This window comes from Fusarium oxysporum, chromosome 1 (assembly GCF_000149955.1).
Source record: "Fusarium oxysporum f. sp. lycopersici 4287 chromosome 1, whole genome shotgun sequence".
Classification (NCBI taxonomy): Eukaryota; Fungi; Ascomycota; class Sordariomycetes; order Hypocreales; family Nectriaceae; genus Fusarium; species Fusarium oxysporum.
In genome coordinates, this window is record NC_030986.1 from 479043 (window position 1) to 504260 (window position 25218).

The 25218-nt window shown below is 50.3% G+C and overlaps 11 protein-coding genes across 11 annotated transcripts; 5 read left to right on the plus strand and 6 right to left on the minus strand.

Moving 5' to 3' along the window:
- Positions 1-1058: 1058 nt before the first annotated feature.
- Positions 1059-1664, minus strand: FOXG_20422 (uncharacterized protein; the record flags this gene model as incomplete). The annotated part of the gene is made up of 3 exons (XM_018400708.1): positions 1059-1360; positions 1417-1541; positions 1597-1664. The coding sequence occupies 3 exons, from the start codon at positions 1662-1664 to the stop codon at positions 1059-1061; spliced, it is 495 nt and encodes a 164-aa protein (XP_018248930.1).
- A 33-nt stretch (positions 1665-1697) lies between these two features.
- Positions 1698-3045, minus strand: FOXG_10992 (uncharacterized protein; the record flags this gene model as incomplete). The annotated part of the gene is made up of 5 exons (XM_018390460.1): positions 1698-1879; positions 1943-2066; positions 2244-2492; positions 2836-2918; positions 2970-3045. The coding sequence occupies 5 exons, from the start codon at positions 3043-3045 to the stop codon at positions 1698-1700; spliced, it is 714 nt and encodes a 237-aa protein (XP_018248931.1).
- A 585-nt stretch (positions 3046-3630) lies between these two features.
- Positions 3631-5493, plus strand: FOXG_10993 (uncharacterized protein; the record flags this gene model as incomplete). The annotated part of the gene is made up of 3 exons (XM_018390461.1): positions 3631-4286; positions 4336-4613; positions 4661-5493. The coding sequence occupies 3 exons, from the start codon at positions 3631-3633 to the stop codon at positions 5491-5493; spliced, it is 1767 nt and encodes a 588-aa protein (XP_018248932.1).
- Positions 5494-5502: 9 nt separating this feature from the next.
- Positions 5503-6017, plus strand: FOXG_20423 (uncharacterized protein; the record flags this gene model as incomplete). The annotated part of the gene is made up of 2 exons (XM_018400709.1): positions 5503-5745; positions 5934-6017. 2 exons carry the CDS (start codon positions 5503-5505, stop codon positions 6015-6017), a joined length of 327 nt encoding a protein of 108 aa, XP_018248933.1.
- An 81-nt stretch (positions 6018-6098) lies between these two features.
- FOXG_10994 (uncharacterized protein) lies at positions 6099-7580 on the minus strand. Its single transcript, XM_018390462.1, has one exon. It carries the CDS (start codon positions 7533-7535, stop codon positions 6186-6188), a length of 1350 nt encoding a protein of 449 aa, XP_018248934.1. The 5' UTR covers positions 7536-7580; the 3' UTR covers positions 6099-6185.
- Positions 7581-7684: 104 nt separating this feature from the next.
- On the plus strand, positions 7685-9123 carry FOXG_10995 (uncharacterized protein). Its single transcript, XM_018390463.1, has one exon. The coding sequence runs from the start codon at positions 7702-7704 to the stop codon at positions 8755-8757; it is 1056 nt and encodes a 351-aa protein (XP_018248935.1). The 5' UTR covers positions 7685-7701; the 3' UTR covers positions 8758-9123.
- Positions 9124-9814: 691 nt separating this feature from the next.
- FOXG_20424 (uncharacterized protein) lies at positions 9815-10448 on the minus strand (the record flags this gene model as incomplete). Its single annotated transcript, XM_018400710.1, has 2 exons — positions 9815-10131; positions 10364-10448. The coding sequence occupies 2 exons, from the start codon at positions 10446-10448 to the stop codon at positions 9815-9817; spliced, it is 402 nt and encodes a 133-aa protein (XP_018248936.1).
- Positions 10449-12617: 2169 nt separating this feature from the next.
- Positions 12618-13765, plus strand: FOXG_10996 (uncharacterized protein; the record flags this gene model as incomplete). Its single annotated transcript, XM_018390464.1, has 2 exons — positions 12618-12853; positions 12907-13765. 2 exons carry the CDS (start codon positions 12618-12620, stop codon positions 13763-13765), a joined length of 1095 nt encoding a protein of 364 aa, XP_018248937.1.
- A 2685-nt stretch (positions 13766-16450) lies between these two features.
- Positions 16451-17026, minus strand: FOXG_10997 (uncharacterized protein; the record flags this gene model as incomplete). The annotated part of the gene is made up of 2 exons (XM_018390465.1): positions 16451-16944; positions 16993-17026. The coding sequence occupies 2 exons, from the start codon at positions 17024-17026 to the stop codon at positions 16451-16453; spliced, it is 528 nt and encodes a 175-aa protein (XP_018248938.1).
- Positions 17027-19528: 2502 nt separating this feature from the next.
- On the plus strand, positions 19529-19840 carry FOXG_10998 (uncharacterized protein; the record flags this gene model as incomplete). Its single annotated transcript, XM_018390466.1, has 1 exon — positions 19529-19840. One exon carries the CDS (start codon positions 19529-19531, stop codon positions 19838-19840), a length of 312 nt encoding a protein of 103 aa, XP_018248939.1.
- A 4822-nt stretch (positions 19841-24662) lies between these two features.
- On the minus strand, positions 24663-24845 carry FOXG_20425 (uncharacterized protein; the record flags this gene model as incomplete). The annotated part of the gene is made up of 1 exon (XM_018400711.1): positions 24663-24845. One exon carries the CDS (start codon positions 24843-24845, stop codon positions 24663-24665), a length of 183 nt encoding a protein of 60 aa, XP_018248940.1.
- Between the last annotated feature and the right edge of the window lie 373 nt (positions 24846-25218).

Below are 25218 nucleotides of genomic sequence, written 5' to 3' on the forward strand. Positions count from 1 at the left end.
TGTTTCCGAAGCTGCTGTCGTGTTTATGGATGTAGAGCGCGCTAAAACAGTGGAGTGAAGTGGATGATACTGGAGTACTGCGGACACTACATGTTAGTTGAAACATACCTGATGACATAGGAAACACACCGGAAGTGTCGCTGCTGCAGAATTAGAATGAAATGAAACGATAGGCGTTGTCACACCCGGAAGAAGGAAGTGTGTAGACTGAGGATGGAATGTACCTTGCAAAACATGTTGGGGTCAATGGACGAGAGTAAGGAAGATAAGAGTTGAGTGTAAATGAATGCTTCTTGTTTAGCTACAGGCCGCCTGTTCTCGCCGACCACCGGACACCCTCTTCACACACAGATCCAGTTGTTGTCAACATATATCGATATGGAAATGGCCGTACGCGGCAACCGCTTGTCGAGTTTGCGTTTGGAGCACTCGGCATCCATTTCCTCATCCTTCAATAGCTCCATCCTCCGTTTCTTCATCCTTGACGCCGCCTTCCATTTCCTCATCCTTGACAATGGCCTCGCTAAGCTTCGGCAATGAAGTTGACCAGGATCCTGGCAAAGGAATGTCGCCTGCTTGGCCAGTTCAAGAAGATTGAAAGCAGTCGCTTGACCGCGGACTGCCAGAGCATCGGTGAGCTCCTTGAGGTTGTCAAGCCGAGCATTGGTGATTATAAGCTCTCAGCCACAGGTCCCAACTGCAAATAACACATCTCGCCGACCTCCTGCACCCCCAAAAATTGGGAGGGCTGAACTCCGCGCGGAATGTCACCGCCCCCAAGAATGAGGGCGGGAAGATGGTTTGCACCATACACAGAGCGACGTGCAGCCTCCATGACATCGATACCGCGTTCGATTCGATGTTCAGTCCGCTCCGCCGGCCTTTCTCTTCTGCTTGGCTGACTTTACGCTGACCACGGGCCCACTCGCCGTTCCTGATCAAGCGCGCCCGGGCAGGGCCTATTGGGGTTCAAAGTTAGCTCCTGAACATGCCTCTCTGTGTTATCGACATACCGCTGTTCACCTCAATATGAGGGATGAGTATTGGCGTTAACATACTCAGGAAGCTGGCACAGATAAATGGGGGGTCTCGTAGACCTCTTCGTCGTCGGACGTGGACATGGTAGCGTGCCCTGGGGCGGGATACTGAACCTGGGATGGTCCTGGGCCAATACCCTGAAGGTGAGGGACCAAGATACATCTACACAGGCAACCCCAGTACGCTGTCACGACGGAGCGAGAAGTATGGCCCTGGGCCAACACACTGATGGTGAGAGGGGCCCGGATACATCTGAATAGGTTCATGGGACTGTGGATGAGGATGTTGGGGCACGTCCATGTAGGTGAAGCCACGGACAGGCCTGTTAGGATGCCAAGTCAGCTTCCACGAATATGCCTCTCAGTGTTCTCGACTTACCACTTTTCACCTCGCTATGAGGGATGGACATTGGCCTCAACATCCCCAAGAAGCTGACACAGAGACATGGTCTCGTAGACTTCGTCTTCATCGGGCGTGGGTTTGGGAGCGCGCCCTGGTAGGGCCTGTTTGGTGTCAGGTTAGCTTCCACGAAGATGCCTCTCAGTGTTTTCGACGTACCGCTTTTCACCATTACCAGCCGAATGCACTAGCCCTGAAAATGGATGGCACTCAAGCGTCTCATCCATACCTCGCGCTCAAGATAGAAATGAAACCAGGTCCTAGACCTCTCCATTGGCATCCATGCTGGACGGTAGAGCCGCAACGGTTTGAACGACCTCATTCATGGGCATGAACTTGCCAGTGAGTACTTGCTGTGGCTGGTACTCCTGGCTTGCCATAATCGGGGCGGCCGGTTCGTCGTCGGAACTAGCCTTCTTGGGCTTGGGGCCCCGATTGCGACCTGGATTGAAGGGTTGATTAGTCGACTAGATTATCGCGACCAAAGGGGGAGCATAAGGTTTACCAGATGTAGTCTCCTTGACAAGAGTCGCCGGGGCGCTGCCTGATGCTGCCTGATGCTTCAAAGCCTCGATTTTCTTATTGAAAAAGGTCCACTGGTTCATCCGAGTAGCGCGCCCTAGCAAGGCCTATTGGAGCCTCAAGATTAGCTCCTGCAAACATGCCTTAGTAACTATCACATACCGCTTGTCACCTCATTACGAGGGATGGATGTTCACATCACCCATACGTGGGGACGGTACCTGCCCTGAGAGAGGGCGGAGACTTGATGCGGAGCAGAAGCTCTGGCACCAACTGCGGCATACGATGAAGCCCAGGGTGTTGTCATTCGACTGTTGTTCATGCTTCACCCATGGAGCAGGGGACAGAGGATCATCCCTAGTGGGGGGAAGGTCGAGAGCCGGTGAGATGATGCCAGCGCGTTGATCGAGAATCCGAAGGTTGTTGTGTTTCGCAAATGCAGTGCAAAATACAGCAGGTGAACGGGGAAATAGCAGGGCACCCAGCATGAGGGGAGGAGCGAGATCCGCTTTAGAGGCGGTCTCTATCACCCTCTGCGTGGGTCATACTCCGGAGGTGGCACTCAACATCGCCCCGATTTGAATGGGGTCATGAGCTGTGATAGTCTTGAGGGCTGTCGACAGGGCCTTGACGCTGGCTTCCTCGGAATCAAAGTAGTCTTGATCCTGGAGAGTTGCGGGGTAGTCAAGCGAGCACCCGACGATGGAGAGGCGAGGACAGGATCCGCCTCAGAGGCGGTCTCTATCACCCTCCGACGTGGGTCTCACCCCGCAGCAGACACTCGGCAGTATCACCAAAGTCCGAAAACTTGGGATCGCCTCATCTGTCAAATGTCAGTGTCGAGTCCAACGAAGATGCTCGGGGGGCGTCACTCACGCGTTGAACCTCTGCTGGGTCCGGTACGCTCTCGACATCCCTTGAAAATCCACGGGTGGAAATAATTCTCACGCCAGGTCGTACTGCATGAGGGGTTAGCATCGATCTTTCTTGCTCCCAAGAGTCATACTTACTTGTGACTGTGAGCGTTGGCTGGCCGAGGTCTCGATGAACCTGGGCAAGGCCGGCCGTCTTACTCCCAGGAGCCATACTCACCTATGGCAGTGAGCGTTGGCTGGCCAAAGTCACACTGGGCCTGAGCGAGGCGGTGCTCATGGTACGAAAGGGACTGGGCGATGAAAAGTCAGTTCAACTCTCGATGTCACCCAAGAGCTGTGGGATATTCCAATGAAAAGCATACCTTGTTGATTGATAGTTAAAACATACGATATCTCAACGAGATATATCAAGCCAACACAGTGAAGAGACTTGTGCATTTGGGAAGTGCGGTGCGCAGTGTTAAGAAATATTGTTTGTTGTGAAGGAGGTAATGAATGTTTGGATGAAGGAGAATGGATAAGAAATATTTTTTGTGTGTGTTGGAAAATTATTGTGAAATTATTGGGAGCTTTTGTTGTGAGGAAGAAGGCCAGGAGGTGACAGTGCCAGAGAAGTGGATCATGTGACCAGTGCAATATGCAGATGTTGCCCAAGTCAAGTCCTCTACAGGAGGGGAACTTGCCTTGGTAACACTCAAATCTCAACTCCGCAAAACCCGTCCATTTTCACTTTTTTCTTTACCACTGACTAATTCTGATCGGTCTACACGCATAGACGCGTCTAAGACTTGCAGTCATGAACGAAAATGACAAGTCCTTGCTCGCAGCCTCCCGGAAGGATGAGCTCGATACTCTCTTCGCCAGCCTGTCACCCTTTGACATCCTCTACCTCAGAAAGAAAATCTCCGAGACCACAATCGTCCTTGCTGGACTAGAGAAGCTACCCCCTGAGATGGTGTGTGAGATACTGAAGTATTTCGACTTTGACGACTACCGTGCTTGCCTCGCTGTGAGTAAGAGCTGGAAAGCCAAGTTTGGGCAAAGGGAGACGATGGCTCAAGCACTCCATAACTTCTTCCCTGGCCTCGTGCCCATGAACCCCAAAGATCACCCCCAAAAGCTCTTCTCGCTCGAGCTCAACAAGCACCTCAAGTGGATGCATCCTCACGATAGCCGAACGTGGACTCCGTGGGATCTGTCCACAAACCACTTCTTCTCCCGGCAGAGTGCATCAGTCCATTCCAAAGGTGTTCCGTGGCCCTTCCTGTACAACAAGGGAAGGCTGGTGTGGCAGCTGTCGACGCGGATCATCATCGTTGACGACATACGCAAGGCGAATCGGGAGAGATTCAGCCCTCTTGCTAGTGCCATGAGAGGCGGGAGATTCCAGGCCGCTGCGATAAGCGATCAATTCCTGATCCTTCTCGACTTAGAGGCAGGACTGAACAAAATGTAAGTGACGAGCCAGCATTTCTTGGGATATGATCACTGACGTCTCTAGCCATGTCGCCAAGATGGATACCAGAGACTGGGTTGAGCTTACGCTCCCTACTGGTCTCGATCACGCATATGTAGACTTGAGGAAGATGTTCTTTGTTACTACAAATGGACAAATCTTTAGCTACAGCTGGCGTGAGTCTCTTGAAAAAGTAGACCTGTCTGGAATTGGACATGCCTTTGGCCCCCAGCCAGGTTGCTATGGCTTGGCGCAAGTCCTACCACATCCTCAGCACGATAATGTTTTCTTCGCCGTCTGGGCGCTCTCCCACCCTGCTCGTGGTAAGTTCAACGATCCCCCGCTTCTCAACAGTGACTGACGCCAGTAGATCCGAGCCTCTGTACTCTGAAAGTGGTGAAGTTCAAGGACGGAAAGATTGTCGCCACCAAGACCAAGTCAATCCCCAACCCGCTGCAAAACCCCCAGCCGGGTTGCAACGAGGTCACCCGAGTGGCCATCACCTTCTCCAGCCGCAAGTCTGACGACCACGGCACTTACACCCTGGCCACCTACCGCTTCCAGGGCATCGAGAAGAGGAAGCTCGAGCTCTGCGACTGCTGTGACCCCAAGACCTTGAAGGGAGATTGGAATGTCATAACCTTCAACCTCTTCACAGAGTCCTTCGCCAACCACGAATTCCTCTCCGCAGACCCGGACCTCCGGTGGAACGGCCCTCGGGCTATGCAACATCATCGTAACGTCAAGAGACTTGCAGACGCCCATTTCTGGAAGGGAGATCTCGTCCTTGCGTCATCCATCACGTATGATGACCTAGGTCCTCAAAACCAACCGGAGTATTATACAGAAACTCACCTGGAGACTCTCCGACCCCTCGACAGACCGGCAGCGCCCGTGCCCCAATGGAGACCTATGAGACACGCAGACCCTGGACAAGTACTACGAACAAAGGTGTTTCAAGATGACGACTTTCTCATTGTGCCCAGTTTGGGTGGAGTGGCACTCTACAAGCCGGAGAAACAGGCGCCGAACGCAGGGACGCTCTTCGACCACACCCTGCCATCTCAGGAACTGGTGCGGGAAAGTCTCCCGTTGAAGTTCCAGTTCTGGCAGAATGCCAGGTTCATTGAGCTGAAGCATGAGGATGATCCGGTGGAGGATGATGAAGGCGGGGACGATGAAGGCGGGGACGACGGGAATTGAGGAGGGAACATGGTAGCGGCGAGCTGCCCCAGCCAATCATTGCCGTGTGGTGTCAACCGCAGGTCTGTCCCAGGAGGAACGAGAGTTCCTCGAAAACTACCGCCCGAGGATCTGCTTAAGCAAGAGAGGGTGCAGCCCAGGCCGCTACCAATTCAAAAGCTGGCGGTCCCAAGCAGTGGACATGGACTAGATGAGGCCACTCCTGTCCAATCTCCTGAGAAGTATCCTCCTGTTGCCGAGTCTAGTAGCTTGGTTCGGTTTGCCCCTTCGACGAACGCCCCTCTGGCTATCTCTCGAGTTTCACAACTGTTGGCGGTTTTCGCTTTTCTCTTTGTGTTCATCGATAGAGGTTAGATCATCTTTATGTTATTGTTGTTGCTGAGCGTTAGGCTGATCAGGTTGGGGGTAAGTTAAAAAGACTATCTTGCTATTGCCCTCAGAGCTTTGAGTGGATTCCCAATCGAAGGGCCATCAAAGATCGTGAGGATGAGGACGGCGATCCTGGCGTTAACGGAAAGGGATGAACAGGACCCCTAGATAATTGCTACTGGTGTTAGAGATCATGTATGGCATTTGTATTGAGACTTTATTCCACTATTTCTTAATTCGCGATATCCTTACTGTTATGTGAACATGGTAACATCGGAACGAGATAGCGCAAGAAAGTTACGGGATCAATTGATCTAACGGTACTAACGTCGACCCTGTGTAGCCGCAGTCACTTGCGCCCACCAATCATTAATCCCCTCAACATCACACCAGTCCATCTCAATAGGGTTCTCAAACCACCACCGTCCATTCTTGCGATCACTCTCATACTTCTTCAAACTCCCGCCATCAAAACGATGGTTCTTCACACCCACAAGCAACACAGCACTTCCAACACGGGGAGTGAAAGCTTCTGGATCCAAAAAGACTGTGAGGTGGACTTGCTTTGACGTAGACGGGTCTGCGAGGCGTGCTACCCGCTGTCGGTAGGGCGGAAGACTCGAGGGTTCAACTGCGGAGAGTTGGGAGACTATGGCGAGGACGTTGCAGGACCAGTTCTGGGCGTAGGGCAGGTGGGGGATTTGGCGGAGGATGGTGAGCTTGAGGGGGGTTTGGGGATTGTGCCAGTCGCGGGGCAGGGCGATTGCTTGGTGGGATGTTGGTGTCTCTTGTGTTATCTCAGTCTTTTGTGGACCTGGTGGCCTTCGGGATACCTCAGTCTTTTGTGGTGTATCAGGCTTCTGCAATGTCTCCTGCTTTTGTGGTGTTCGTGGTTTCAGTGAATGTTCTGCCTTTTGCGGTGTCTGTGGTTTCCGCCAGAGTTGTGCCTTTGTTGGTGTCTGCGGCTTCGGAAATGTCTCGGACTTTCGTGGAGACTCAGTCTTTGGTGGCGGAGGTGCCTTCTGAGGTGTCTTGGGTCTATTGGCATTCATAAGTCTCTCAAAGGCTTCGAAAGCTTCTTCGGCGGCTGCTTCGTCGACATCGTCAAACTCCAGATAATCCTCGAAGGCTGGTTTGGGGGATCCCTTTGGAAGTTTGGATTGATCAAGAGCCGGCCTGACCTCTGGCTCAGGTTCTGGTGCTGGCTTGGGCTGAGGTGCTAACTTTGCTTGAAGTGCTGGTGCCGGAACTTGTTGGGGTAGAGGTTCATCCTCCTTCTGAAGTGCTCGATATGTTTCGTTCCAACCGACTGTGATCAGATCCCTCACCAACAGCATCACCATGCTCTGCTCACCAACGTCCTTCCAGTTGACATCGAACTTCTCACACCGAACATAAGCCCCAAAGGCGATGTCCCCCGTGGTGACGAAGCGATGCATATCAGGCGCCAATATAGCCTGAATACAGACCTCCCCGTCACCGAGAAGAAGTCGAATGACCTGCCATCTTCCCGATCTTGAGACAGAAATGCGATCAACGCCCTCGACAAGAAAGATACTTCCGGGGACACAGTACCTTGTGCGTAAGATCTCGCTGACAAGGGGTTTGAGTTCGAACGGTTCGCCTAGAAAAGTGTTGGCGGCGGCATTGAGCTTCAGCGATCGTTCAGGCATGTGTAATGATCCATCTGGTGTTGGTGTTGATGAAGATGAGATGAGATGAGTAAGTGCTAAGTTAGCTTACAAGCGTGAATGAGGTCAGTATGCATTTATCCACTATTTACTCAAAGCGGGGTTTGTTTGTTCACAGAACACTCATCATTCCTCATCACAACTCAAAATGAACAGTCCGTACGCGAAAGAACTCACCGTAGCTATTGGCGCTTTGAAAAAAGCTGCTCAATTGAGCCAATTGATTGTTTCTGACAAGGATAAAGGCGCAATTGAGAAGGATGACTTGAGTCCTGTCACTGTTGCCGATTTTGCGGTCCAGGCGCTCCTCACAGCCACGATCAAGAATGCGTTTCCGGAGGACAAGGTTGTTGGGGAGGAGGATGCTTCGGACTTGAGGCAGAATTCTGTGTTGATGGAGAGGGTCTGGCAGCTTTTGGAGGGAATTGCTGGGGATGAGGATACAGTTTCGCTGTGCAAGTTGCCCGAGAGCAGGGAGCAGATGTGTGATCTTATTGATGAGTGCGGAGCTAGTAGCCCGTCTGCCACTGGGAGAACTTGGGTGTTTGATCCAATTGATGGGACGAAGACGTATCTTCTCGGTCAGCTTTATGCTATCAACATGGCTCTGCTTGTGGATGGTGAACAGACTGTTGGGATCGTTGGTGCGCCGAATTTGTCAATTGACGCCCAGGCACCTCTCAAGAACGAAGACATTGATCCTAAAGACGAAGGATGTATCTTCTTTGCTGTCAAAGGTCACGGCGCTTACATCCGCCCCCTACGAACTGATCAACCAAGACGACTCCCTCTTTACACCAATCAGGACACCAGCCTCGTCACCAGCTCAACAGTCGACTCCGCTCTGTCCGGCATTCACGAAATCGTCGCCTCGCGTCTCAACACTCCTTATCCAGGAAACGACCTCCTGCCTTGGGTTCTTCGCTGGGCGGTTCTCGCAATGGGTCTCGGCAACACGGCGGTCTGGGTTTACAAGCGTCGAGATCGATACGCTAAAGCTTGGGATCATGCGGGTGCCATGTTGTTGTTTGAAGAGACTGGTGGAAAGATTACGGATGTTCATGGGAAGAAGATTGATTTGACAGCGGGGAGGAAGATTAGTGCTAACTTTGGGTTTGTTGGTGCAAGGGAGGGGCATGAGAGGGTTTTGGGGGTTGTGAGGGAGGTTTTGATGGAGCAGGGGAAAGAGGAGTTCTTGAAGTGATGGGGCGCTGAGGGGTGATTGCGTTATGTATGGAAGAATTGGAAAAGTGTATTTCGCAAAGTTGCTTTGGAAGGGTCGTGTCTTGATGTGCAGGAGTTAGTTGCTGTCAAAGGTCATGTCCTCTCGCATGCATCGTGAGATTGAGGGCTCAATTGAAAGGGTGATATAAGTCTGGTTCCAGATCCCAACGCGCACATATAGTTCAGAAAGCCCCTCGATGATATCGCTAAAGTGCTAGAGTGTCAGCATGGGTGATGTTTCTGTGTGGTGGACCTTGAGCGTTTACTTGCGAGAGCGAACACAACACGACACAGATCAATGCCGGTTGTTGTTTATGGAGCAAGGCTGGTCAATGAATAAATATGGTTATAAATTGAACTATTGACTTCGTAGCCACGTAATGAAGCTTCGTGATATTCGAACCTGCTCCCTCCTTCCAGAATACCCGTGTGGGAGGGATTCGACTGTAACTCGAACATTATGACTCGATACCTGGCTTAGCCAGAACCCAGTTAGCTCAGTACTCTCATTATACTGTGTTCTTACTCACTATCTTAAATGTGATGCTGTCTCAGGAATCCGCCACCGAGAAGGCATTTCCAGGGGAAGGGGACAGGTGATATTGACACTCTCCAATAATGCTGCACTTTACCAACCGAAGCTATCGAAATGGGTGTTGATTGAATCCGATTGCATAAATGAAGCGAACGAAGTAGGTGCTTGCTGGGTTGACGGGTTGGCTGGGGCTGAGAAGGTTGAGGCTGTTTGGCGCCCTGCACACGAAGTTGCTGAAAGCACTGCTGATGCAGTTGGACAGGTTGTGCAATCGGCTAGTGTTGGTTGCGGGGGAGCTTGCACGGCAGGATTAGACAATTGCCCCTGACATAGCTACTGCGTTGCGCTTCCGATTTTTTCATTGGAAAAATGGGCCATGCAATGAGTAGATGCCTTCGAAAGGCGATGGACAATGTATCTGTCAGCTTAGCATGCAGTTGAGGGAATGCGCCAGGTCAACACCACGGCGTACTAAGCCGGGCGACGGGCCTCAGCAGTTTCTTTAAGCACGCCATGTTCCGTCCCAGAGTCGGCCCCCAACGGCCAAGGCGGCATGGGCAGCATTTTCCCTGCGTTGTGCGAGGAGGAAGATCTGATTGGTGCGGCGAGTTGGCACATACACCCAGGACGAAGACTCCGGCGGCTGTGACAATACCGTCGATGAAATAAACTTCAAGTATGGCTGGTTGGCTTGACTTGATGTTGTATCTGGGAATTCGATCTTGATAATTGGAGCTGTCGGGGAAAGACATGAGTCTGGCTTTGGAGTTGAAGCAGGAATTCGAGTTTGTGACTTCTTCTTGGGATTGGAAATAATACCTAAAATAAAATTGTAATTAATTAGCATTTGTGACATCTTGGGATAGAAATAAATGCTGGTACTCACTTTGAGATGCTTTTGAGGCTGTCCTTTGATCAACATCGTGAACACTCGAAGCTGGGTAACGGAACACTCACTTTCCCGTCACCTCACAATCACTCTAAGTCTGTTATTCGAATCAGTCTGAATTCACATCTACTCACTTGTTCACGAAAAGCTGTTAAAGCGAACGGGATGTGTAGATAGGTTTCACCTCGTTGTTCAACAATTTGCCAGGGCCCCTTTCCTTGGCTACGATAGCTAGCTTGCTCTGCATGACAGATATTCATTATTGTCTCAGACAGTACTGTAAACGAAAAATATGAAAGTGAATGCTTGGTGAAGAAGATTGAGCCAGCACTGACGGGCAACCGTCACTTCTCCCCGCTGGCGCTGCTGCTCGGGAGGGGGTTAAGACTATGGCAGAAATCCAACCCCCCTTCGCTTTTCCCTTTCCACAAGACTTCCGAACTTCAGCAATCAAAATATTTGCACAAATTTTAACAAGTACCAACGCAACCAAATTTATCTCTATCTCGGGGCATCCTCTCATACTCTTCAAAAGCTAAGAAGTCAAAAGTAAGTGAAATGTATGCTTCATTCTTGTCATTCAAATCTCAGAGTCTCTTGTCTCCCACAAGAACGAAAATCCGCTCGACCCAAAATACTCATCTCACGATCCTTCCCTAGAGTATTCGTCGAGATTTGTGAAGACCTTCCACTGACCTGTACGTAGCTCCTACCTACTATCATGTCACCTCCGTCGTTCATGCATCTCCCCCACGAGGTTCACCTCCTGATCGGAAGGCATTTCCAGCCTTCTGAGACTTGTAGCTTTTCGTGTTTGCCCTTGTCAAGGACGTGTCGAGTCTTCGACACCTTGAGCGGCTGGGGTTGGCGTTCCCGAGGGCAATCCTCGTGGCTCATCAACCCGGGGTCCCGGGGACTGGCACAGGTATGGACGCTGTCGAGCATTATGTTCGGCAGCTAAACAGCCATATCTTTGCCAAGCTCCCTGCCCTAAAGCAGGTGGCCTTCCTTCATGGAACCACTGTATTAAGGGCAGTAAGGGGGGCGGATGCCGCCACTCGTTTCTCTATTGAGAACGAATTGGACAGGCATGCGTTTCCCTTTGGGACTCTGTACTGAGCTTGCTCAGACCAGTCGGCGGCACCAGGGACACAGATCCCACCTCAACAGTAAGTCTTGATGATGCTTCCACGTTGAGAGTAGTTGATAATGTATTTGGGTAGCAATAACACTGCGGCAAGTCAAAGTCTGATACGCGCCCACCGCACCAAGATCTGAAGGGTCTTTTCTTCTTTTCTTCGCCTTTTACCATCTCCTTTTTCCCGCCCCTGTTTACGAGCCACTCCAAGATGTTGTTAAAGAATGCCTAGGAAGTGGGAAGCGTGGAATTCACGGAATAACTGTTTTTATTTTTATTTGATAAATCGAAGCCTGTTTGTGCATAATTCGTAATAACCAGGACTCTTCTGCTGAGTTGCAGAGACATAGAGAGAGGCCACAAAAAGACACAATATCATGTATGCATAAGTCCACACAAGTAATATCACTGCTGTCACTTTGAGAATGTATCGTGATCAAAGAGAACATCAACTGTGTGTTCACGTCGGATGTTCCACTTTCTCAAGATATCTTCTTAAATGTCAAGATAGGAGTTACAAAGAGTCCAAAGAACATTGGCTTTCATAGGTGTGCTTGCTTAACATAAACATACTGTAGTAGGGATGTACATTAAACATGCATTAACCACTGACATCCCATGTTCTCAAGAATCTGTCATACACCAAGACAGTCTTACGGCTTGCAGCCAAAGAAACCAGCTTTTCTATAAGTGCTGGCCCGACATATCTCGCTGAAATTACAAGTTTTAGTAACTAAGATTACCTCTGGCATATTACAATTACTGCTGAAACAGTCCCCAAGATCTCTAAAAGAATGACAATTAGCACGTTCAGTATGCAGTTGGGAGTGACAGTGGCAGCCATATCCATTCTTCAGCCTGGCCCGCCGCGTTACGCCCGCCGGTTCCTACCACTGGTTTTGAATCTTTCCTATTGTTCGGTTACCCAACGCTCAGAATGCCTTACGTTCATCTTCTCGGAGCCATATTCCCTCCTTCGTCTTCTAGGTAAAGCAACTTCTCTCAACACATCCAATATCACACAGTCATCACCTTTCTCACTCCCGCCAAAGAGCTGCCTTTTTGAGTCTGTCCGCGACCTAAACCGACATTTAAAATTCCTCCTTAAACGAGAACCCCACGAACAAGCGACTTACCTACTCCCACGCGGCAGAATCACACATACAATACACATCCCCCTACCACCGATTCTCAATCAGCACTTACAGCCGTCGAGGGTACCGAGCACCGATTCTCGGTGCTGCTGTCTTCTCCTCCATCACTCTTCTCTTCCGTACCATGCCATCCCTCAGCTCGCTCCCCTTGGAGATGTTGGGAGAGATTGGAGGTCATCTGCAGATGCAGGACCTCCATAACTGTTCACTTGCTTGTAAAGTGCTTGATGCTGGGATACAGAGGCACTTGTTCCGCAAGATGGTATTTGCTGGGACTAGGGCAGTAATGGCAGAAGTCCTCTTACGCTTCCTATCAAACAAGAACCAATCACGTACCCGAGCCATGAGCAGTGTATGCAGGTAGGGAGCCCAGAAAACATAATTCGTATGACTTTTACTGACCCGTTTTGCAGTTCCCTTCGGATCGAGGTGCTGCCACAGGACGACGATCCTTTCGATGAGGGCAAGGACTTACTTCCTGCGCTGCTCATTTCCACGAAAAAGAATTTTCCCGGCGTGACGTGCTTGTCTCTTTCTCTCCATGGGTTGTCGAGCTCCGAGATTGCCTCACTTCACAGAATGTTGAAGGAGGGTCCCAGGTGGGACGCGGTCAGAGTATTAGTATCAGACTTGCGGCCCCTTACTCTATCCACATTCCTTAGGTACTCCCTGCGCAACGTGGAGAGTATGGATGTTGTTCCTAGCATGGCTCGATACGGGGTAGCCTCCATCAAGGAGGGCTGCCCGGATCTACGCAGACTTCGGGTGAATTTCAAAAACCCGCTGTACGATTTCCACCAGCACCTTAGGGGAGGCTCATGGGTCAAGGTGAACCAGTTGGAGAATATGGAGCAGCTGGTAGTCCAGGAGAAGGGGCCGGCGACTGCCTACCCAATCGGCGGATTATCCCGACCGATAGATATCACGACCCGACTCTGCACAATCGCAGACCAATTGAGAGATTCACCAACTCTCAGGCAGCTCTCAATTGAGTTCCATCCAAGGATTATGACTTGGATCATGCTTCCGGCGCAAAGACTTAATCCCGGACAGCGCCACCGAACCGAACTGGACACTTTTGTCATGACAGGCATAATGGCGATGGGAGCGAGACTCCCACAAGTGGAGGAGATATGTTTGGTAGAGCGCAGCGCTGTATTCAACGGCGTCAACATGATTCACCGGGGTGTTCGCGACCCTGACGGTGAGATGGCCGTCACGATCGAGGCCCCCGGCCATGAGAATACTTTCCCCTTGAACATTTCGCACTAGGGTCTGTCAGATCAACGAGTATGGCGATAGTACAATGAAGTACAAGCGTGCTCTTTCTCTTTTCCCTTCCCCTTTTACTTCTTTTTTAATAGACCTACCAAAGGTAGTGTCCTACGTAGGGTGCAGGGCTTTCGGCAAGGTTTTGATGTATTTGGTTGGAGTTCAGGTTTTTACGAAGATGTCGATGTAGAGCTTCAGGCCTACACTTTACTACATGAATGAATAATGAAGATATATGAGTCTGTAATCTTGATCCCAAAGTCGGGAGTGGTATATTTCTAAAAGCCATTGTGACTGTCTTAATTAAGGTTTTGCACATGGCTCGTCAGAAACCGCAACCAACGTCCGCCAGAGACAGGGACGGATATTACATGACCAATTGCGGCATGTTTTTGGACCAGTTGAATACCTAGACCTTACTATCCGTGTCATGGATGTGTTGTGATAGATGCTTTGACGGCTAGGACGTGTAGAAGAGGCAGTGGTTTTGGTGAAAGACTGGGTTGGTGAAGTCCTTCAGCGAATACCACGACTTGACATCCTTAGACGAGAGACCGCGCTTCTGAATGATAGCGGTGCTTCAGGGATGGAGATCTTAGGGCATTCTTAATATTGATCGAAGAGAAAGTTGCTGAAGCTTGGGTAGGTCGTTGACCTCGCAGTGGAAGCCAGCCCCTGAAAATGTGGTTCGTCACATCATATGGGAGTTAGGTGGGGGGTGGCTAGGTCGGTACATGGCAAGGCTGACCCGGAGAAACTCGCCCGTTATCAATCTTCCCTTCAGCACCAAAGGCCGACTCCCTTCCCTCCTGAGCCTCTCCTCCGCCTTCGGCCTCAGCGCGTCACCGCATCCCATCCCATTTCTCACGTTTTCATCTCATATTTACAGTTGGACAAAGTCCTTCCATCATCATTTCGCGGAATCCATGTTCATTACCACAACCATTTCCGCCCCCTCTTTCTTCTCATCTGGTGTCCTGTCGGCCACTCCAGCGGTAAGATGGTGCGTTTGACTTGATCTTGTCCAGAAGCAGTCGCTGACCTCGATGTACGAAATTCAGGGGTTCATTGGAAGCTACTTTATTGGGCGGGAGCTCAAAGTCCTCCGTTATCTCTCGCACCAATCGCCGCTGAGTTACGGGATAAAGTGTTCTCAGTGTACATCTCTCACTCCGTAACTTTCACCTCGTTTTGCTTGCTTGAGAATCACGCTGCGCCTCTTCAGACTCGGGTCTTTGATGTAGCGGTCGACGGAGACGAAGCCGCCCTCTCGCCAGCTATTTGGTCAGTGCATACGAGACAACCTGAACTGTGCACAACGGAGATGATGGTTGAGTTTCTGATAGCACAAATCCTGCCACTGGTGTCGGATGGAAGAACAATAAAGACAAGCCATGAGGAAGTACGGCTGGCCGGATGAGTGCCAGAGGAAGGGGCTTCGGCATTCCGCAGAACAGGCATGTGGGCGCTTGACGCGCAAGGGTTCAGAGGCTGAGGAGGAATCTGAGCTGGAGATACAGGCAGCGTTGGTCATCAGATGGACCTCAAGCGAGGGTTGAGCCCGTTGGCGGTTTAGGTAGCGCCTTAAAGGTCCATCCCTTGCACTACATCAGTTCGTAGTCACAATATCAAAGCCTCCGTGGCTGGTCAGGTAATGAAGTTGGGGGGTGCTCATCTCCAGCCCCTTTCTTACACCGTCTGTTCCACAAAGGATTTTGACTTGCGATAGACATCGCCGTGTGCTTCTATGTCACATGTCGTGAAAACCACACTGGCCAGAGCCCGGAGAACCTGTCTTCGGCGTGGGCGGGGGTAGCCGGGGCGCGGTGTGGTAGAGCGCCTTGTGTTCAGCAAAGAAAGGTACAGTCTTTGCCGCTCACAAGAAGAAGAGACATTGTTCCTGCAAGGATGTAACTGGTGGTTTTTTGTGTGACGCTCTGACCGCGTTTGGATAAGGATGGTTGTCTAGGGCGGCTGAAGGCCTTGAAGAAACTGAAGCTGAAGAGCCCTAATCCAAATTTGACGTCTGTTTATCAATAGTCGCTGACGCAGAACCATCATCTCCTTGAGTGGGCCATTGTACTGAGATCACGAACATGAAGGATCATGGAAGGAGCGTATGAAGTTCATGAATCAAGCTTAGATCAGAAGGTATCCAGAATTTCGGACGGGAGATGTGTTGTTATATCGCGTAGCCTAGAGACAGAACAAGGGCATATTCAAGAACACGTTATCCCTCTATGAATGTACATTCTGTCATCCCCTTATGATGGTACACACCTAGAAAACGCATCCATCGTCATTTCACTTCATGTTTGTCTTGCAGCTGCATGACCCTTTCAATTATGAATATCTACTCATCTTCACTGGTGACATGTAGCTTCGATTGGTGCTTCGTCTATACTCCCAAATTTCCACAATCTTCAGTTTCTCTTACGGGTATGTGACCTGACGCGACAATACCACAGCCATTCTTCAAATTCACAGAATGGGTTACACTGAGTCCAAGATGTTTCCTGACGCAAGGGCTCTTCTGAAAAGGCGACCGCTTAGGATGTTGAGCTTCAGATGGCGGGTAAGGAGTTGGATCGCGACTGTCATGCCTCCAGATCATCCTGTTCTCCCAGAAGCGAAAAGCACTTTTCCATCACTCAACGACGCATAAGTAGCCGCCCTCGTTCATCTCTACCACCACCATTCCCTTCGTCCGTCCCATCCTCCTTCAGCTCCGATGGTCAGCCATAAGTCCTTCATCGCTCTCCAGGTTTGGGAGAGTCTGTCCCCAGACAAATTGGGCAAATCCTCGTGAACGAGGGGTGTGATGGCTTTGAGCCATTTCAGGAGGGCGAAGACAAGACCTGGCTGGCCTTGTCTAAAAGGGTTGATAGCAGTAAACTCCTCGACTACAAGATCTCTGATCTTATCCCAATTCGTCAGAGCGTCGAAGATGGCAAGTAAGCTGCCTTGGGCTCTGGGGCCCCGGGATCCACGGAGCTGTCGGGATGTTGGCTTGGTAAATTGCTTAAAAAGCTTCTTGATCGTTTTGTCGACGCCGTGGTGCATCGCGAAGTCTTTCAACTGGTGGTAGTAGACGAGTGCCTTTACGGTCTCGCAGGCCGCGAAGTGAATCACCTGGTGGTGATGATAGGTGATCAGAACGGTCTTATAGACAATGTCGACTTTGGTACGTTAGGTTGTGAGTGTTTAGAAAGAGGTATGGGACTTACCGAGTGTTTGCTCAAAAAATGTTGGGTTCTCCATGTTTAGGTTTACAGAGTGCGGATGATGAAGAATGGAAGAAGGAGAGAAAACGGCAGTCTATGGAGAAACTTATGGGTGAGAATTCCGCACTAAAGAGGTAAGAGGTGGGCTAATAACCTATCGATAATGGCACTGGCAACGGACCGTCACTTCAATTGATGTGGAGGGGTGCTGGGCCAGGTCTCGTTTCTTACCAGCCAGTGATCCCCCAGTACCCTTGGCAAGTTTACAGTGACTTCGCTACCAATAAGTGACTTGGGGAGGCCTTGAATGAGCTTGGAAGTACCTAAGTATCTTGTCCTACTTGAGTTTGGGAAGAAGCCCCATGCCGCGAGGAGCATCCCAAGCTGTGATCGAGGTTAGTGGTCTTGCCGCTTTGCGGCCGGGTCAGTCATCTGTGAAATTACTCCCTGCATAAGGTGAATATGGTCAAGCTTCCTTACAATTGATCATGCAACATATCCATGTCTAGGTTTAAAAGGTTTCGTGAATATGGACGTAGTTTTGCTGGACTGTCTCGCACCTGAGTAGAATGTTCGATTGCTCCCGAGAACCGTGGTACTTGCGCTCACTAGCATCACCAATCGCTGAGAGCTTTGGTTCTTGGTCTTTTTTCATGATCGCATGAAATTGCTGCGTCTTTCTCTTAGATAAATTTGCCTATAGGTTTCAAGAAGTGTTCGCGAAACCATCCTTTACGTCATCATTCCCTTGCTCCCGCCGGCGATATCAACAAACTTCACGTCGCCTTGGAGTCTTGCTCCAGGACTCGATTTCATTCCCTATGATGCCTCCCGCTTCGTCGTTGTCCTCCTTCACCTTTCATCCGAACCTTCAGTCATCTCACGTTCTTTGGCCCGTGGCGACGCGGAATCGTATATTTGTTCTTTTCATTTTCCAGGGAGATATTCATAGCTAACGTCCGACTGAACGCAATTTTCTGACTACTCCGTTGAGCTTGGTCCCTTCTCTCTAAAGAAGGGTTCGCCTGTGGCTTACACCACGCGGCGAAAGCTTAGAGACATGATACAGGTGAATCAGAAACTGTCCAAGCCCACAACGATTTCTTCGGGGCATAATGCTTCAGCATCAAGAGGGGGGTTTATCGCTGAGAGATGTTGACTAAATACCGTCGCTCATGCCCATGTTTCGAATGCAGATGAGGGCTCCATTGAAGTCATTGGTAGAATGGTTAGCTTTATCCCAGGCTACCGTCAGTGTTGGACTTTGTTCAGGTTGGAGGCCCGATTATCGAGCGGAAGGGCCGCAACGGAGGGACAGCATGGTCGACGACGCTGTCGGGATCAGTCGCTTGATAAACCGTGGAGGTCACTATCAGCTTGTCAAAACACAGTTGCAATGTGGGCACGAAAATGGCGAGAGTCGCTAGAGTTGCCAGTAAGTCACGCCAATATAGGAAAACTTGTGAGCTCACCTTGGTGCGTACTGGGGAAGGCCTCAACGTCCCAGTAGCTGGAGCATTTTGAAGGTGTAACATGATCCGCAGCGTAATGTGATGTTCTGGGGGCCGCAAGTCGGCTTATTCGTCCGTCGTGATGTTGTGGCAGAATGTTGGGAGGAGCGTCGGTAGCGAAATGGGCGGGGTCAAAATCGACGATGCATCTGTATAAAGACAGCAATAAACTCGGGATATTATCCGTGAATTGTGATCAACTGCCAGGTTAAACTATTTAAATATTCTCATGGCTTATTTGACCGAAGATGTAGATGCATTTTGCTTGAGAAGGAGACACATGCTGGGCAATCTCAATCTTTAGGGTAGGTTGACGATGAGCAGAAAGTCATGTATTTGTCGTCCAGTTTGCAACAGAATAGATTAGTGTTGGGCTAACCGCTTCTAGACAATCCAAATGAAGTCTCCAAACCTCAAATACTAATACAAAATGAAAATGCTCCAAGATCTCACCCTGCCTCCTTTTTGTTCGCACCCAACTCTGAAAGTTATCTATGCCGTAATTCCAGCTAGGGAATTGTGAAAGTCATGTAACCGTCTTGGAGGAGGATTTCACTGGAATTTGTCTTCATTCATTATTTAGACATTTAAAAGAGATAGGGTTTCGATCTGTCTCATGAACAAATTGGTTGACAAGAGGACATGTAGTCTGTGGTCCTCTGTTCAATTGCCGCCCATGAACACATGATTGGCCATAACAGCCGCGCGCATAACCTTGTACATGTACTTCATGTCACAAACACTCTCTCATAATTTCTACCCTTCGTATCAAGCCTGGAAATACTATCTGACCCTTTGCAAGATGTCTGACACTTCACCACCTGAGCGCGTAACCGCTATACATCGTCGAACCCCTTTCCCGTCACACCCGTACCTTCACTTTCTTCCACGGCGCTTATCATGATGATCCCTGTTTTGGGAAAGGACAGCAGATTGATGGTCTCGTTGACTGGGCGGTAGACATCCGAGAGATCATTAGGGGGGAGGGATGTGGAGCCCAAGAACCTCATTCTTGAACAGTTGAGCCAATGCTGTGCCATGTCGCTTGCGGTATTGTTGGCGATGGTGGATTCGATCGGGGGGAGGTCATCGAGGTGAGCGTTTTAGGGACGTTTCAGGAGGATCTTAAGATGACGATCGAGGATGGCGATTATGAAGAAGAGGAGCAGAGCAGCCCGATCAAAATGCAGGCTATGCAGCGGGATCTTCTGAATCTCCAGCCTCTGGACAACCCATCGGATGGTACCAGAGCCTCGCAGGCTTTCATTTTACTTGGCCACGGTGAAGCGAATGAAAGGATACCGGTAGGGCTGGGGTTGGGCGCGGCGCGGTGCGGATGATGGGAAATGCTGGGTACGACGTGGAGTGAAAATACTATGAAGACCAGGAACATTGATACAAGATTCCTGATCAGATTGATGACATCGTCAGGTCACCATCCGTAAGTTTTGGTGGGAGAGTGCTCTATTAGACTCTGCCAACCTGATCCTCGTAATAAAGGTGGATCGATTGTGAAGGGGGATTCTGTGTCAGGATAGGAGACCCCCATACCTGACGATCAGTCACCTTCTCATTCCGTAGTGTTTCATTGCTGCTTTTGGTTGACCTGTGCCATTCTCTTAATGCCAGTTCTCAGTTGGCTGGAACCTGATTTCAATGAGTGACTCCGGTGCTTTGGAAGGTGGCTGTCTGCGAGTGTGCTATGCTCCGATGAGCGCAAGTTGACCAACGCAGCGGCACTTGATACATTGCTATGCTGAATTACCACGTCGATAGCGTTTCGGCTCCTTCAAGTAGTCGCCATGCCTGGAGCAACATGCCAGCTTCCGCCGTGTGTGTTGGAGTGACACATCGCTAGCCCCCCTTTTGGTATCATCATGGAGGAGGATGGGGAAGATCGAGTATGGAACTGGATTTCTCTCGACGAACTTCCAGTCGTCTCTTGTGTCAATGTCCACCGTTGGCCCGTGTTGCAATTCATCAAGGGGGTAGTGAGCGTTGAGGTCTTGAACGCCTTTCAGATGGGATTGCTGTCAAGGATCCCATCCTGCTTGCAGCCGTTCAATCAATCTTTGTCGGAACTGGGTCTCTTAGCGGGAATGGCGGTATGTAAGCGCTCCTGGTTGGGATGTTCAAGATGTTGCTATGAATGCTGGCCAGAGTGCGGCTTCGTAAAGCTCAACAACAACTTCCTTCCACCTCCAAGAAGCCGCACGCTCTTGACGACCGAACCTGTAAAGCTGTACTGAGGGAAGTGTAATGGGATGTCGTAAGATCGGATACTGAGAGGTCGCTCGTCCGGTATGATTGTGCCCCAGAGACGACAGCGCATCTGAGACAGGTTAGCGCAGGGCATGGGGGAAAGCGTGGTCAGTAAGGCACCGTCGCTGGATGCATCATTAATGCTCGTAGACTTGCATCTCATCTATAACGCAACGGTAAGAAGGTGGTTTTGATAGAGGCAGTAGTGCGTTTACAGCTGTCGCTTCAGAGCGGGCGCAATCGTGTTGGCTGAGCTCGTTGAACTCATGATCTGCCAAGAAAATCTCGAGGGTGTAGTAAATGCATCATTGTGAAGCCGACATACCATTGACAGAGTCTTTGCCTTCTCGTCGCTTGGGCTGTGAGTTGTGATGATGGTAGTCCCATGTTTCTTCCCAAAGGCAGGAGACACAACGGCCACTCTTCAAAAGCTAACGTCTTAGCAGACGTGACCTGTCGGATATCATCTCTTCTGAAAAGCTGCATACAGTCCAGGCCCGAATGAAGTCTAGGGACCTTGGGCGCCTTTGACCGAATTGATAGCCATCGTCTTGGGGACTCTAAGCGTACTGGCTCATCTCTGCCGTGGACTAGTTGGCATCCTCGCGTATCTAAACTTGGCGCCAGGTAGGGCTGAAGTCGTCGTATCGGAGTCGGTCGGGTGTATTGTTCGAAAGTAGTGTCGCTGTCAATCAAGTCGAGTGTTGGTCTGCGCAGAGGATCAATAAGAATGTGTTTTGAAAATGATCCAGAGCTGGCCGCCTACCTGTTTTTGAGGGCTTTGCTGGCGAGAGTCGGAGGTGAAAGGTAAAATGACATATGAGGCCCTCCTTCAAGCGCCATATCATGTTCGATGGTGAGCCCCCTTACTGGTGGCGGTCTCGTATATTGGTGGACATGTGCCCCCTTTCGAAGGCGACGGCTTGCAGAAATGCGAAAGTAGCATATTCATAGCGAGCCGGCATATATTTTAAGCTCAAGTCCCTGAACACAGCTGGCATTTTAGAGTGACAATGAATATTCAAGTTTCTTTGACCTTGGTCGCTAAGGGAGACTCGTTGTCGTGATATTACAAGCACCCCCTTTCCGGGCATGTCGCCACAATCTTTAGTCGAGCAAGGGTTTCATTGAAGAGGGCGTTGGGTTGGACTTCAAGGCGCAAGTGCCTGAAGCGGTATCGGGCTGCCTTCGCAACGTTAGTGGGGTGGGGTGTTGGTAGTAGACTCGGGCATGACTTGTTAGACGATGGATGGATAGAAATCGATGAGCCAAAGCAGTCAATGAGAAGAGTTCGAGAAATTCCGCACCACAACTTGGATACCTGGTTTTGTATATCGGGGGGAACCTTTTTGCATGCAATTCTTTAACGAGAACACGTGCCTCCCTGTTTACCGGAAGTACCAATTTCTGAACTATCTTCACTCAACACTCAGTTGATCAATTCATTCCACAAATGCTACTTCTACAAGAGGGAGACTAGGACTACCTGAGATCTCCATCGAAGGACCTATAGTGATTGTTGGTGTACTTGTGGGGATGTCGGCGCGTAATAGCAGCACTCGATAAAATTGCAGAAAAGTCCGCCTTACGGTCCAACTGGGATGGGAACATAACAGCTTCATGAGCTTCCAAGGTACTTGTAGGTTATTTCAAGAAGCAGTTTGCCTTCAGAGACTGCCCGCCTCGGCATCCAAGGGTCATCATCCGCCACTGTCTGCTGCAGACCAACACCACGGTCCACCCCCAAACACAAGACAACTCATGATACAGAGCCTCTCCAGCTTTCTGGTGTTTCCCGTTCTTCGCGAGTGCTTGGGATCGTTCATGTACGAGATTGATGTAAGTTGCAGAAATGTTGCTTCTGATTCGGAAGCCCCTGAACTCAGGTCAGCATCAGAAACTGGTTTTAAGAAAGCCGCGACTGAGGTAGGAAGCCCTATGGCTTCTAATTAGTACCAACTAGTACCGCGAGTGAAGTAAATCTTACCAAAGCCTCCGTGTCCAAGTCTTCCATGGAGCTGCGGGCGTGTGATTCTGTGTCCAGCATGATGAAACTGAGCAGCGCCCGACCAACACTGAGTCAATTTGATGCAAGATTAAATGGCTTGTACGCCTTCAGTTGCCTTGATGGTTATTACGATCAGGCGGCCTGATGCCACATATCTTGTAAAGTCGAAGCTGGTCAAGGCCGGAGGGCGATGTGGAAAGGGAGAGGCCGCTCTTGTGCCTGCGATGAAATGATATGCCGCGATCTTGCATGGAACGTGATTGGGGGTGACTGATGGTGCTTTGATGGTGTTTTGCTGCTGTCATTGCCGCTGTTGCTTATCCATTGGTTGGGGCTTACGTGGTAGGGGAGCTCGCGACAGTCGACAGTGAGATTCACACCTCGATTGAGTTGTTCTTCTTATTCTTTCGGTGCCTATACTCATGTGAAGTGCAAGCCAACCCGACTTGGGATGCGTAAACGTCGGCAATGCTGTGTGTTGTTTGTCATAAGGGGTACCTCGGTCAGGATGAATTGGGCCGAGGGGCGAATGAGAAGGCATCATCCTGACTTTCAAAATACCACTCCGACACTCTCTGAAGGGCATTCGTCTTGATTGTAAAGGTTCAATGTGTTGAAGTGGTGGCGTTATCTGTTGGTTTGTGGTCAGAATCGGGGAGTGTTCTGGGGTCCAGTGCTTGAACGCGAACAGGGACTTTGTGCAGAGAGTGTTCTTACCTAACGACCTTGGCAACCACACCTATGTACAAAGGGGCCAAGTACAGCACTTTGATAACCAGCTAATAGCTCCGCAAAGCTATGGACAAGGAGTGCATCCATGGATCCCCAAGTGTCGACCTGCCAGTAAATGACATTAACGAGGAGAATAGCAAAGTGAACTCATTGTTTAGAGCTCACAATCCCGCGATGCACATTGAGACAACTAAACAATAGAATAGCACAGCACGGGGGGCGTGTTGAGGGGTCTGTTCAGGGCATCAGCTGCCCGCCGGTGACTAGATAGGTGCACGTACGTCTCCCCAGGGGACAGACAACGTACTAACGACCACTGAAGCTACTTTCCGGTTGCACAAGCAGTCTCCTTAGTGAGCTCGAGGGTGATACCATTGTTGTCAGTGGCAGAGAAGCACGGTTGCCAGTGGAAGAGGGCAAAAGCCCTGATGTTGCGGGCGCAGCTCGGTTGCTGTGGCTAAATCTTTCTCCCCTCGCACTTCTCCTCCATCTCTTCCTTTCTTTCTCTCTCATCCTCAAACATTTTTATCCCACAACACCAAATATCATTATCCCCAACACACCTCTCCCCTCTCCCCCCCTTCTTCTATATATACACATACTATATCGCCAACATCAAGAGACTTCTGGCTCGGGGCCTAGGCTCGCATCCTCAACAAGAAGCAGCAGGCCGAGGACGCTGCCAAGGCCCTGCGCGGCCCCAAACAACGGACAGTGAGTCACGGCATCTTCTTTCTCTCCTCGCGAAAACATTTTATGCTGCTGTTCATTCATCTCCCCAAATCTCCTCTTCTCTTCCCTTGCCCCAACACGCGGTCCTTTACCTTTCATTTCACTCAGTGATTCACTTCCCTCTGGAACGTGAGCACACATACTCACCACTCATCCAGGCTCTTTGCAATGATTCGCAAGTGTCCTGAGCCAGACACTATTTTGAAGTGATTGCTCGTGCTTCTTGTGGGCTTCGCACCATAAAGAGAAGAGTCTAGACTCTTATCTTCTCTCTATGGTGCCGGAGAACGTCGTCGCCAAAGTCTCCAGAGACGTCAGAAGAAGAGGATCTTGACTACCGATGCCATTTGCTCGGGCTCAGATGAAGGGGCCAGTGAACTCCGCACCCGAGTAAGTACCTACTTCCCTTCCCTACTTCTCAATCAGTCCTAACCTGACGACAGATCATGCTTCGAAACATCCCCAACACTGGATGACTGGTCGCCCATGAGGGCCGCCCTGTGAAGAGCCGTCGCGGCTCCTGAGGCCTCAACAACATTGTCGACATCAACGAGCTCGTTGCCGGACGCGACAACCGGACCACCGTAAGTGCCTATCATCCTGTCTTCCATCACAGTCAGCCTGACCTCTTGGCAGATCACGCTTTACCATCCCCAACACATTGGGTGACAGGCCGCCCCAGTAGGGCCGCACCGTCAAGAGCCACTGCGGCTCTGATTATTCAACAACATTGTCGACATCAACGAGCTTGTCGCGGGAGGGGATGTTCGCACAACTGTAAGTACCTATCTCCCTGCCTTGCATCAGAATCAGCCCTGACCTCTTGACAGATCATGCTCCGAAACATCCCCAACAAGGACGGCCAACCTCCTTCGAGCAAACTGTCGGCGTCTCTCTCGGGAGACCCTATTGTTTGTTTCGACTCAGGTTGGTCGAAATTGTTTGGTAACTTTGGGGTGAGCCGCTTCGACCCCCGTCGCAAAG

What these genes read in the sequence shown, in the direction of transcription:
- FOXG_10994 (XM_018390462.1), bottom strand. Translation starts at nt 7,535, where the DNA reads ATGCCTGAACGATCGCTGAAGCTCAATGCCGCCGCCAACACTTTTCTA.
- FOXG_10995 (XM_018390463.1), top strand. Translation starts at nt 7,702, where the DNA reads ATGAACAGTCCGTACGCGAAAGAACTCACCGTAGCTATTGGCGCTTTG.